This window comes from Chroicocephalus ridibundus, chromosome 3 (genome assembly GCF_963924245.1).
Source record: "Chroicocephalus ridibundus chromosome 3, bChrRid1.1, whole genome shotgun sequence".
NCBI classification, from domain to species: domain Eukaryota; kingdom Metazoa; phylum Chordata; class Aves; order Charadriiformes; family Laridae; genus Chroicocephalus; species Chroicocephalus ridibundus.
Window position 1 is genome coordinate 97,336,489 of NC_086286.1, and position 13,106 is coordinate 97,349,594.

The window sequence follows — 13,106 nt, forward strand, 5'->3', positions numbered from 1 at the left end:
GATCAGAGACGGGGTTTTCTGGACAAGTTACTATACTAATATACTATTTTCCCATAGATTTACTTGAAAACTACCTCCTTTTAGTTGGCTGCTGAGTAATGGAAGATAGTATGAGGCCACAAAATTTTAATAACAATGTATTACAAAAACCAGCATATAACTAACACTGCTAACTATTAACTAATGTAATTGGCACTAAAAGTTATAAATTAGAAAAAAAAATCCACAAAATAATAGTCATTAAAGAACAGCATAAGCTTTGAACCACAGGTTATATGAAAAGTCATTCATGTAATGAGATCAAATATATTTTCTATAAGACCGTTTCCCAAACTATATTCTTAAAAGATTTAGAGAAGAATTCTGTCTATGGCTAATTACATGTCTCCATGTATGTGGAAAGTGTTTGTTAAAACATAAAAACAACCACAGCAATATCAAGCTATTTGGCACCACTGTAGGGCAATTTAAGAATTTCTGCTCCTTGCATCCAGTACCGTTCAAACACAACAGGCCACAGAGCTGTGCAACATGTTTTGAGTGAGAAAGAGTTTTTCTTCCCACTGTAAATTGGACTTGGAGAAAGAAAAAAAAAAAGAAGGAAAGAAAAAAAAAGAAAATAATATTTTACAGAGTTCCTCCTGAAATTTTCCAAGGTGGGAAAAAGCTATATTCATTGATAGTAGAACCATCCTCTGATTTATATCACAAACCTAATCAAAGATCCTCTATCTCAGCCTTGAGCCAGAAGAGCAAATAGGGTCCTAAAACTCATAGATGAAGTCAAGGGAAAGCAAAACAAAACAAAAAATACCCCATGAAGTGAGTGAACTTATGGGTTCAGAAATCACAGAAGATACTTCATAACTTTCTTCATTTTAGCAAACCTGGTACATGGATGCTTTGGGACATTTTGAACTGATCGTACTGACACTGTTAGCTCTATCACCGTTATACAATCTGACCTTAACAGAATTGCAGAGATATATGTAGTATCCATATGCCAAGGTCCAACCCCACATATTAAAAAATAATAATAAAAAAATTACACAGGCACAAACATAATGAGAATTATATCTGCCTATGTTTACATGGCTTTGAAGTTTGATTTCAACAATATCTTATAATTCCACTGCCAAAATAATTATTTACCATAAAAATATTTTTCTCTGATATTAATAATCCACTAACACCCTCATGAAACTGACCTGAAAAATGCTCTCCAGTTTGTTACCTCAATTGTTGTGTTACTTTCAGGCTATGCAGTTTGAAAGAGGCACATCTGTACTGCTATTCGGCATTAAAACCTACAGTCATCACTGAGGAAATCATACACTTTTTCAACACAGCAGGTTGATTTATCTAATATTCTAGATAGAAGTTCTTTCCCTCTCTTTTCTGTTTTTGGGGTGCTTATTTATTTGTTTGTTTGGGCTTTTTTTGTTTCGTTGTTTGGTTTTTGGTTTTGGGGTTTTTTGGGGGGTTTTGGTTGGTTGGTTGGTTGGTTGGTTGGTTGGTGAAGAAGCCAGAAAATAACAACAAACTTTGGCAGCTGGTATGTCACATCCTTAGCTTTGTATAAACCATGCTACCTCCACATTCAAAATGGAGCTCATCTGGGGGTAACAGACCTCTCTCTGACGCACCGCAAGTAACATGCAGAGCTAATAGCTGCCTCTTAAGTCTTTGAAAGTAATATTGTCTGTTGACTCCAGAGTCTCAGATGGGAAATCAGTCTACTTCCACTGACTTTTGTTAGGTTTTACCAGCCGAAAGTAAAATTCTCGCTTTTATTCCTATTTTAACTAATCTATATTTTGTGGGCTCTTGGGGAGAGCATCTGCCATTCATTTTAGTCGCCAGCCCAGGCCAAACAACGACACCTTCTTTCATTTTCAGTAGTAAGTGAGTAATAAAACCCTGCAGAATTCATTAAAACTGAGGGTGAATTTTGCTATTTACATTACTTAGTCACATCACCTCCAGTTGACCACCTCTAGTTTATGTACCACCAGATGATGGCTGGATGCTCCTGTGGCGACTGCCTTATTCCCAGAATAAGGCATCAGTCTGTGCAGAATTGCATTTTGTTATTGGACTGTGACACTCCGGTGCCTCTCCTGTTTAAGGGGAGGACTGTATTGTCTGGAATATCTTGACACTATACTTCACTGAATGTGATTGTTGCCTCTTGGCACTACCTTAATATGAAATGCTAATACCCTCTTGGGTGTGCGTTTACTCCAGTAACTCAAAGCTATGATCACAGACTTAATTTCTATCCCCTTAAGCCTCATTCTACTCAGAAATTGTTGAGACTCACCTAAAAATGCAGCTGTCCAAGGCAAAGGAGGAAATAAACACAGATATGTAATTTCTCAGGGCAACACTTAAGTGCACCTGTTAAAAAATAGCCTGTCATAAACCAGATGATTCCTCTAGAAAAAACCAGCTTTTAATTGCTGATATAAAAAGGGGCCTATAAACAGAATGGTTCAGAAAAGAGTTTGCAGAGGTAGAAATTTAGGAATGATACAAGAATCTAAGATACATACACCTATATCCTGTGAAAAGTTATTTCCACAAATGGGCTGCTGACGCTGCTTTCTGTTTCAGTTGGAGGCACTTTTTTTAATTAGACTGAAGCCTGGATGTCTGCATGTTTTATAGTTCCCATTTCTTTAGAACCTTTTACTCCACTGTATCTTATTTAATAAAAGGTAGCAAAGGGAAATGCCCATTAAAAATACTGAATGGTTAATTTATTTAGCTTTACGTTTAAGGATAATTAATAAATCGTATACACAAAACTAACTACTGAATTATGACTACTACTTAGAATTAAGTTAGATTTTTATCCACATTTGTGAAGGTTGTTTGATAAAGATTCATATAGACATTCCCTTGATATTGGAAATTTTTAATCTTAAGTAACTGAACTGTATTTCCTCAGGATCACTGAGTACGCAGTTTTAGAAAAGAGAGAAAAAAATCTACTCTTTTTTGCACTCTTCACAGCTAAGTTTTCAGGGAATGTGAATCATTTAATAAGCTTATTTGATATTGAGAAAGAAATACGAGCTCTGATCATTTACTTCAGGCATTAAGTCAAATGCTGCAATGAGCTAGACCTTCAAAGTGTGCATGAAGTTTTTCCCCTTTAATCAGTGGAGAAAGCTTGAGTCTTCTGAAAGCCAACATATTGATCCGATCAAGGAATTGCTGAGGCTGCTGCAAAGGAAATGATATGAATATATGTGGAGCAGAAGTATATAAGGGTATAAAAACATTCCAATTGACCTTTCTCTATTGAGAAATTGACCTTTATCTTATTCTTTTGTCTATTTTTCTCTGCAAACTGTCTCTTCTGGTAGTTTTTAGCCAACAGAAGATTGTTATATGTGGTTTGAGCAAATGGAGACTAGGGAAACAGGAAAGTGACACTGGCTGTGTACAAATATTGGGAACTGAAGGATTTTTTAAGGACTGAAAAAAGAAATGCGACAGATGCCCTTTCAGAGGCATCTGATCATCTGGTATGGGGCACAAAAGACTTGTGGGCTACATCTGAGTGTGAAACTAAGAGGATTAGGGCCAGGAGTCAAAGACATGAATGAAAAGAACAGGGGGCAGAAGGCGGAATTTACAACTGCCATGGCCACCATGCTCACTATCCAAGAACAGAGTGTGACCAACTATGCACCACAGTGAAATGAGAAAAGCATTAATTATCCCTACCCGGACTGGTTTCTCACCTGGACTATCCCCTGAACCATGCCTTGACATTGTTTGGGCAGGTGCCAGGAATTAAACACTATGGAAAACTGTGGAATAGTTCTCAAGCCTGCATTTGGTGCTTTTGATTCATGTTTATAGACACAGCCGTAAAAGCCAGATCCTAGCCTCAAGTGGGAAGATGACGGGCACTGACTCTTTTAGGCTGTTTTGAGAAGAAATGGGATATTAGACAATGGAAACCGGAAAATTCTATACAGAGCAAAATTATATAATAAAATATAAGAAAAGATCATTAGATTAATATTGCTTACTTTGGTGTGTATTTTACTAGTTATTCAAAAGCTAGGTAGAAATCTGAAGAGAATATAAATAGTCCATGAATTAAAGGGGCCTTGTGTTTCATATCTACAAGGAATGTATTTTATTGCAAAGACATGCAAGTTTCACTTTATTTTTTCCTTGTGAAAATTTATTCTTGACAAAACCAAACATAATTATATTAATCAATACAGAGATATTTACACATGAACTCTGACACACTAGAAGGAATGATTCCTGTTCACCTTCTTAAAAATAGTAAGTGCAATCCACACAGTGGTTCCTTAAAGACTGTACCCTTAAATTTTGCTTTGTGAAAACATGGGTTATTCTGGAACAACTTGGTGGAAACAGGAGAGAGATCTGAATGGCTGGCTTGGGCCATTCTATGGAATTGGCATTTTCATTTGTCTGACAGGTCCAATTTTCTTTCTATTGGAGAAAATGCTGACATTTTACCAGATGAGTTTTTATTAACCACAAATATCCACTTTAAATTCACAATACTGTGCTTTAGCACTACACAGCCTTGGAACAAGCAGTGATTTCACTATAAATTAATTCTGAATATATGTGTAATTATTAAAATAGTTGTTTCCTGACTGAAAATTTTAGACATTTTCTTTACAACTTTGGACAAGTTAATATCATTGCTTTGCGTTTTTTTCTGTCTTCTTTAATATATTTGAAAAAAGAACCTTTCAAACATTAAAACCAATTCAGTCTCTTGATATATTTTAGGCCAGTACGATATTTACAATGTGAGTTAGAGGATCTCGAGTGCTGCATTTCAGTAACTCTGATATACAAAAAAAGATAAGCAGAGTAGGCAGATGCCTACGAACCATATAGTGTGGAGAGATTTCTAGAGAGTATAAACACGACCTACAATTTACAAGACCTAAAAATCTTACCTTGGGAAAAGGTGAATGAACCCACAGTAACAGTCAGAAATCCAGCTTGCTTATTTTCTAGGATTCCCAAAGCTCAGCAGGTGTACTACTGCTTGTGTTTTACGGCTAGAATAGCTACATCTTCTCAAAGCTCCTTTGGTCACTAACATTTCTCTAGCTAGGACTAGAAAATGTTAAGATACACATGACAAGCCTTACAGGATTATCTAACCTTTTGGTAATAACTTCATGGGTATGGACATGGAATGGAAGATCGAAGGGGAAACAAGAAAGACACAAGACAATGGACACTGTTTTAAAAGAATTTTCTCCCCTGTGGCATCCTAATCTGTCTGTGAAGGCAGAAATCAGACTTTGCTCTCTACCAATATTTATAAAGCTTATCTAAGCAGCTTAGTATGAACCTTTAAATGAAAAATCATAGGTTAATTACTGTACTGAATCAGATTACTCATCAGAGTAACAGTGTCACAGTAGCCATTTTTAAGTAGCGACTTAGCAGACTGTTAGTTAGAAGCTGATTTATGCATGTAAGCAGGGCTTACACCTCTCCATTTTTCATATAGTATCATAGCTAGCTGCATTCACCATGTAGACGGCAACTTGTTTTTATTTTATTCCTTTTAAGACCTTGGCCTCATGCTCATTCAGAATTAAATGTGCTGATGTATAGTTTAGTGAGGAATCTTTGTTTTTCCTGTGAGCAAGATTAAACAGAGATGTCAGCCTAGTTTCTCTTTTCATTCACTTTTCAGTTGTGTACATCTAGTCCCTTTTAACAATCTGTTCTCAAATATCTATTCTAATCACTCCCATTCCCAATCTGTTATATTTTTTTTACCGTGCATCCCTGAACCTCTCTGTGTCCACAGTTTTTATTTACTTACAAAGTAGCGCTCCTCTTTGCTTTAGATGACATGAATTATTCCAGCCTAAGCTAGCCACCAGGCTGTCTTTATAGCCAGTGGAAGAACTTCCAGAAGGCAAGAGATGCCTTTAGATGTCTGAGATGGTATGAATTGGTCTCCTGAGCAGCAGTTTTCCTTCACTATAAAGGAAGCTTAGGTTGACTTTGGCAAACTCTGTGATGATTAAAGTAAGTAAAATGAGTCCCAACCACATAAACTCAATTGAAAAGAGCATTGCAAGTGATGGCTACTGAAAATTAAAAAAATAAATAAATAAATTTTCTTTAGACTGCTCTTTTTGCACACTAATGTTGTTCTTTTCTCTGAGCTCTGCTTAAAAGTGACCATGGGATTTCACTGAATTCTTTTAGATTTCTACATTGTGTATGGCTTGAACTACTCCCTCTTACATCCTCTGTCAACACTGAATTTCATCTGCCAATGGATATCCCCTTCTTTTCATTTTGCTATACCCCCTGGAGATCTTCAGTTTTTCCTGTCTTTGACTAGTCTAAATAACTCTGTGATTATCTGCATATTTTAGAATATTACTGATCACTCAAACATCAGTATTCATAAAATTAACATTAACAAAAAGTGACTTTTCTCATGCTGAAAATTCTGTTTATTTTCTGTCAGTTCCAAATAACATCCATGACAACACACTGCACTTCAAGATTATTTGGTGTTCTTATAAATATCTTCTAAGAGCTGTAAGCTTGATTTTTGACAAAAGAGTCTCCTTTAACCATTTTTTGGCTGCTGCTCTTAATAAAATTTGACAAGAGGGAAAATTTTCCACTACAAAAGATTCCTAATCTGCTATAGAAATATGCATCTCCTAATGCCACTCCCTATTTTCAGTTCCACATTCCACCTATAACTTTAAAGACAGTTAGCTTATGGCACTTCAGTCTTTCAGTCTAGCAATTTTTTTTTTTAAATTAAGGGATGAATATTTCTTGATAGGAGTTCAGACACCTTTTAGTACGTTTCTTCATAACTCGTAATGGTTTACTGTGATGGGAACCCAAATCAGCCAAAGCCCTCAGGTGGATCTACTTAGGCCTTTAGCTCTCCAGAAAAGTTCAAAAGGCTGTTAAAAGCTAAAATCTAAAATCAGGACCTCACCTTCTAAAACAGAGAAAACGGAAAGCAAGTAGTTAACACAGAATGGTAATATGGTTTAAAAGCTTTTCTCCCACTGCGTGTTCTATCCCTGCAGGTGGGGGATAGCTAATTCAGGGACTCTGAGTGCTAGCAAAAGCTCCTGTTTTTTCACACTATCCTTTTCCTATGCCTGCTCAGCTGGTCCTGAGAAGGAGGAGGTGGAGGAGGAGGAGGAAGAAGAGAAGGAGCAGGATGAAGAAGGAGGCTTCCACCTCCTTCCACCTCCCACCTCCTAGGCATTTATTTCACCTAATCATTTCTCAAAGGAATATAATATAGATCGGAGAGCACTCAAATAAAACAAATACCATCTGTCCCAGCCATACATGATCAAAGCAAATTGTTGCTTTTACATTTGTTAAGTTTTTCGTAGCATATTGTGTATCCCTGAGAGAAGAGCTAAGAGGAGATGGACCCTGCACTAATGGAAATATATTTGATTTGACTGAGCTGCCTAAATAAACCCCAAAGCATAGATATTGGATCATCTGGATTTGGAAAGAGTCTCTGATGTTTTGTTCAGAAGCAACAAAAAATGGGGAGTTAAAAGCCACCACATTGAAAAGTTTAACAGTGTCATGGCAACTGTCCTTATTGACCTTTGTAATTACTTCCAAATATATAATATGTGGCTTGGTATAGTCTACCAAATAGGCAACTTTCATCACTTCCCACCTGCCATGAGCTGAGAACGTGCAATGGACACTCATTGCATTGTGGCTGTCATGTAGTAACTTGTTAAGCCACAGTTACTTGCTTCTGTGTCTTGAGAGAAAGAGAAATTAAAATTCCATATGCAGAGGATCTCAGGAGATTAGCATATTGTGCTGGTTTTGGCTGGGATAGAGGTAACTTTCTTTGTAGTAGCTAATATGAGGCTCTGCTCTGGATTTGCGCTAACAGTGTTGATGATACAGGGATGTTTTCCTTATCGCTGAGCAGTGCTTACACAGAGTCAAGGCCTTTTCTGAGCCCAGCTGACCAAAGGGATGTCCCACACCGTATGACGTCACGCTCAGTATATAAAACTTAGGGAAGAAGAAGGAAGGAGCGGAAGGTGGGAGGGGGAAAGGCAGAGCATTTGGAGTGATGGCATTTGTCTTCCCAAGCAACTGTTACACGTGATGGAGCCCTGCTTTCCTGGAGATGGCTGAACAGCTGCCTGCCAATGGGAAGCAGCGAATGAATTCCTTGTTTTGCTTTGTGCACCCGTCTGTTGCTTGACCTATTAAACTGTCTTTATCTAAACCCATGTGTTTTCTCACTTTTACTCTTTCAATTGTCTCCCCAGTCCCACTGGGGGTAAATTAGCGAGTGGCTGTGTGGTGCTTAGTTCCCAGCTGGGATGAAACCATGACGCATAACTGTCAAACACAATTAGATGTTCAAACTGTATACAGACCACTATAGTGCCATTCAATTAAAAATGAAGTTGCAAACCGAAATTAGTAGAAGAAAACCAAGAATTCAGTGTGATATTGTGAAATTTGCTACGGATCTGGATTTTATATTTTTTTCTGGCAGGAAGCAGCAGTTCATAATTAGTACTGAATCCTTTTTCTCATATATCTGAACTGTAGAATGATCCTCTGTAGAAAGATTCTAAAAAAAAATACGTCATAAGGCATTCAAAATGCAGAGAGATTATTTTATGGCAAATAGCTATGGAATAACTATTGTATAGTCCTGTTTAAAGGTGAATATATAAAAGTTGGGCCTCCTTTCTGCACATATCTGCTTCCTGCATGGGATGTGTTTGCTGGCTTAAATTACAAGAATGTTATTACAACTTATAAACAACACCTCACACATTCTTAACCTCTTGTTGGTACAGCAGAATTAATGCTAAGACAAAACAACGACAACTGCATAGTTCATTCCTCTCAGTTGAGATCAACATGAATGTTCCCTAAATTCCGAGTACTCAGTCAGACACAGTTATGCCAATCCCCTGAGGGAAACTACACTAAAACTGAATTATTCCAGATACATTCTTTCCTTGTTTATGAAAATAAGAAATTATGCCTTGCTGATAACAACCTTCAGTCCCTATCTCACCATGTCACCTAAGCTCGAGTATTCTGGTCAATGAGTTGCACAGCAGTGACCCTGTCCTTTTTTGACAGTTGACCGAGTAAAGAGAGGATAAACTCACGACAATACGTCAAGGCACAGAGCAAGGTAGTCAGAATAAACCTATAAATTCATTTTACTTTTCTCAGTTTCTTTCTGTTCCTTTGATGGCTATATAGTTAAGAACAGACCTACTCCTGAGTGCCTAAAAATATCTTACATGTGGGAAGAGAAAGATAATCAAAAGAGACTGTTAAGATTATGCAGTTATCTGGACTACTCACTGCACAGCACAGTTTCTGATTCAATTGGAAAGTTGTTGCTGTTTCCCATTTGAAGCCATGAATATGTAGAGACACAGATTATTTGAATGCATCTTCTTAAAACATTTTCCAGCATTTTTTATACAGTTTTCAGAGGACAAACAGATCAGAATGCAGTACAACATGCCAAGCAGCACGGGCTGTGCTCCTTAAATAAGCTCATCTTTTTATTTTGTCATAAAAATGCCATGGAACAAACATTTCAAGAAAGATACTGTCTTTGCTTTATAAATTTGTGCAGGGTCTAGCATAATGAAGGACTGACAACTGGAAGAAGCTTTAAGTGGTACTAGTGCAAACAGTATACAACAGAAACAATAAATCACTGGTTAAAAGCTAAAGTTCCCCATACTGCCTACTGAAATTGTTTAAACATTTTAAAACTGCCAGAGTTCTTTTTGGTGAGTTCTTTGACACGTCTCCAATACAAGGCTGTGCCTTAGTGTTTACAGTACTGTCAATCTAAATACGAACCGGACAGCAATAATAAATATTTATTACTGCACAGGAAATTAGATATTCAATAGGGACATTCCAACAATTTCCCTGATTTATTCTGCCAACTAATTTCTAAATGACCATATTTTCTAACGAATTCTAATGACTTGCTGAAGAACTGACTGACATATAGATGCAGGAATATGCTAACTGAAGATCTGAAAGAATGTGTTGACATTGGAAGTTTTGCTACCAGACAAACATATATTTTGAATTTGTTCATTATACACAACTACTTAATATTGTTCTGGCATTATAAAAGTGCAGCTATAGAAATTTAATTGAATAAGGAAGATACTAAGCAAAGATTAAATGCTTAGAAAACAGCTATTTTTTTTGTTGTTGAATTTTTAATAAAATGCCGTGATATTGCGCAAGCATTTATGGCTACTAATAAATGGAATTCAGTTGCTAAGAATCTGCATCTTTCATTTTTGTTATTATTTGATTATATTGCCTGGCAACTCTCCGGTGCTGAAAACAAAGTCTGAAAAATAAATCTGAATAAAATTTTGAAACTGTCACACATAGAAAAAACTGATGTAAGAAAACATAGGCTTAAATTATTTTGGCAAATAACAGATTTTTCTTTTTCATTATTTCTTATCTGTCTTATCTATGCATAACGTGCAAAGACTGTTTTTTTTTGAGAATAGAATATTAAAAGAGATAATGTCAACAAAATTTACATTTCTCAAGCTATTGCGTATATCATTATTATCTCAATTAGCATGATTTTATAAATTATTATTTGAAACACTGTATATCCTGGATATATATACTTGCAGTTCATGGTATTCTGATGAATATTTTCTGAATTTTATTAAGAGTTTGAAATTGGCATTTAGGTCTTGAGATATGATTATGGAGAAGTCAAACACATAAGGCACACTGAGTGTATTAAACCAGAGGAGGTAATCAAGCAACAGAGATAATCTGCAGGAGGAGGAGCAGCCCAATCTGGATTGTGATAGCAGCAGCAACTCTATAGTACATACTTGCAATTTCTGATTTTCAATAGGTTATAAATTTCATAGAAGAAATTCCTATTTCTTACCTACATTTCCAGTCATTAGATATGAATTCTGAAAGTCCATCATTCCCATTCCAACAATGTGTATAAAATCTTCAATCACCTGCATTAACTCCACCGAGCCCGGATAGATCTAACAACGGAAGGTCAGACATGCCGTTAACTATAATATGAAAATATCGATAGCAGAAAATTCAAACAAAATTTAAATACTATCAAATGGAATGGGAGACTTAGCCGCCAAAATGCTCTTCCCGTGTTTCAATACCTAACATTTTCTGTCGCTGCAGGATAAGCATTTTGTCATTAGATCCTCATGTGAACAGACACTACTTCCCATAAAGCTAAGTGAAATCAGCTTTGCACTGAAACTGGGGAATGTTTGCTCTAAGTCACTGCACTTATCAAAAAAATGTTTATTGGCCATTACTTTCACATTAAAGTGATCCATTAAAGGATTTCACATTCCAGAATAATTCTAATTAAAATATTCTTCCTTCCTCTGGAAGATGTCTTCAATAACTTCAGAACTATTGACACAAACAGCTGAATCCAAATCTTATCATGGCTTGTCCAGCATCATAAACCTTTGTTGCTTCAATCAGTATTTAAATAATATAAATTGTTACTGGTAGTACTATTTTCATTGCTGATGTGGAGTAGTAGAATCATAGAATAGCTGAGGTTGGAAGAGGCCTCTGGAGGTCACCTAGATCAACCCCCTGCTCAGAGCAAGATCAGGTCTAGCAGGTTTCCCAGGACCACATCCAGCTGGATTTTGAACATCTCCCAGAATGGAGACCCCAGAGCCTGTCTGCGAACATGTTCTAGCATTCAGTCACTCTCACAGTGAAAGGGTTTTTCTTAAATTTAAATGGAATTTGCTGTATTTTTGCCCCTTGCTTCTTGTCCTGTCACTGGACACTACTGAGAAGAGTCTGGCTCAGTCTTCTTTACTCTCTCCCCTTATGAATTTTTAATGTTGACAGAATCCCCACTGAGCTTTCTCTTTCCCAAGGAAAATAGTGTCTTTCAGTTTCTCCTTGCATAACAGATGCTCCAGTCCCCTAAACATCTTCATGGTTCTTTGCTGGACTCATTCCATTAAGTCCATGTCTTGTACTAGGGAGCCCAGAGCTGGACACAGTGAACTAAAATAAACTGCAGTAGCCTTTGCATTACTAATGTAGCCTCTCAATACGACTTTCAAAATGGTAAGGACTAGCACGTTTCTAAGAAACATAATTTATTTGCAAAGCTGTAAGCTACCACGATCACAAAAACTTTAAAAATTGTTGTATTCAGCAATAATGATGCATCATCAAAACTGCATTAAAGGTCAAAACAGTTATCAATAAGCATAAAAATTCTCCTCACATCACACACATTAAAAAGTCATTTTTGGTTGTTATGGTGTGCTATGAACAGGACAATTTTCAGTTATACAGTATTCTGCAATAGAAAAAAGAATGGATGACCGGTTCATGGTGCTTTTTTCTTCATATCAGTGAGATGTCCAAATTTCACTTTATGAGAAACATTCAATCCATTCTTTCCACTACTGGGACTACAGACTCTAAAAAATGCCTACAGAGACTATAAATTCCAGCATGCTGCACTCCATCTTCATTTTGCTTTATCTGTCTAGATGCATAGCAGCTCGGTTCAGGATAGAGAATTTCACATTGCGCTTTGTTTTCTTGTAAAAGATAGGGCAGCGATACCATTTTTATGAAGAGTTTGCTGTGACATTTATGATCCAAACAGGTTGCAAATGCTGCTTCATGTGAAGGAGACTTAATTTCCATTTTCCTGATGATAAGTTACTGAGGTAGTAAGCATGGGTTTTGCATCCATCTCATTCATAGCACACACACTCCCAGATTATGTACCAAGGATAAATTTCAGTGAAAAGATTTTTTCACCCTAGTTCTTGCACATAAAATTTTATCGTAATAACTTCAGCAGAAGCTGTGGAACAGTCAGTGTTATAGAGGTACTCTTCATTTTTATATATCTGAAGTACTTGTTAATCAATAGGGTGCCAGCAGATGGTGATGAAGAATATGCAGAATAGCTCCTGTGTTTTGAAACAACAGTATAAACTTATGCACTGTGGACTTGAAGTGGT

The 13,106-nt window shown here is 36.6% G+C and overlaps 1 protein-coding gene across 7 annotated transcripts in view; it reads right to left on the minus strand.

Moving 5' to 3' along the window:
• The window catches only part of ADGRB3 (adhesion G protein-coupled receptor B3), a 468,213-nt gene that overhangs the window by 214,249 nt on the left and 240,858 nt on the right, over positions 1-13,106 (minus strand). For all 7 annotated transcript variants that reach the window (XM_063330254.1, XM_063330255.1, XM_063330256.1 and 4 more), the window contains one exon: positions 11,000-11,108. In XM_063330254.1, coding sequence (XP_063186324.1) covers positions 11,000-11,108 — 109 coding nt within the window. The remainder of the gene's footprint in view (positions 1-10,999; positions 11,109-13,106) is intronic.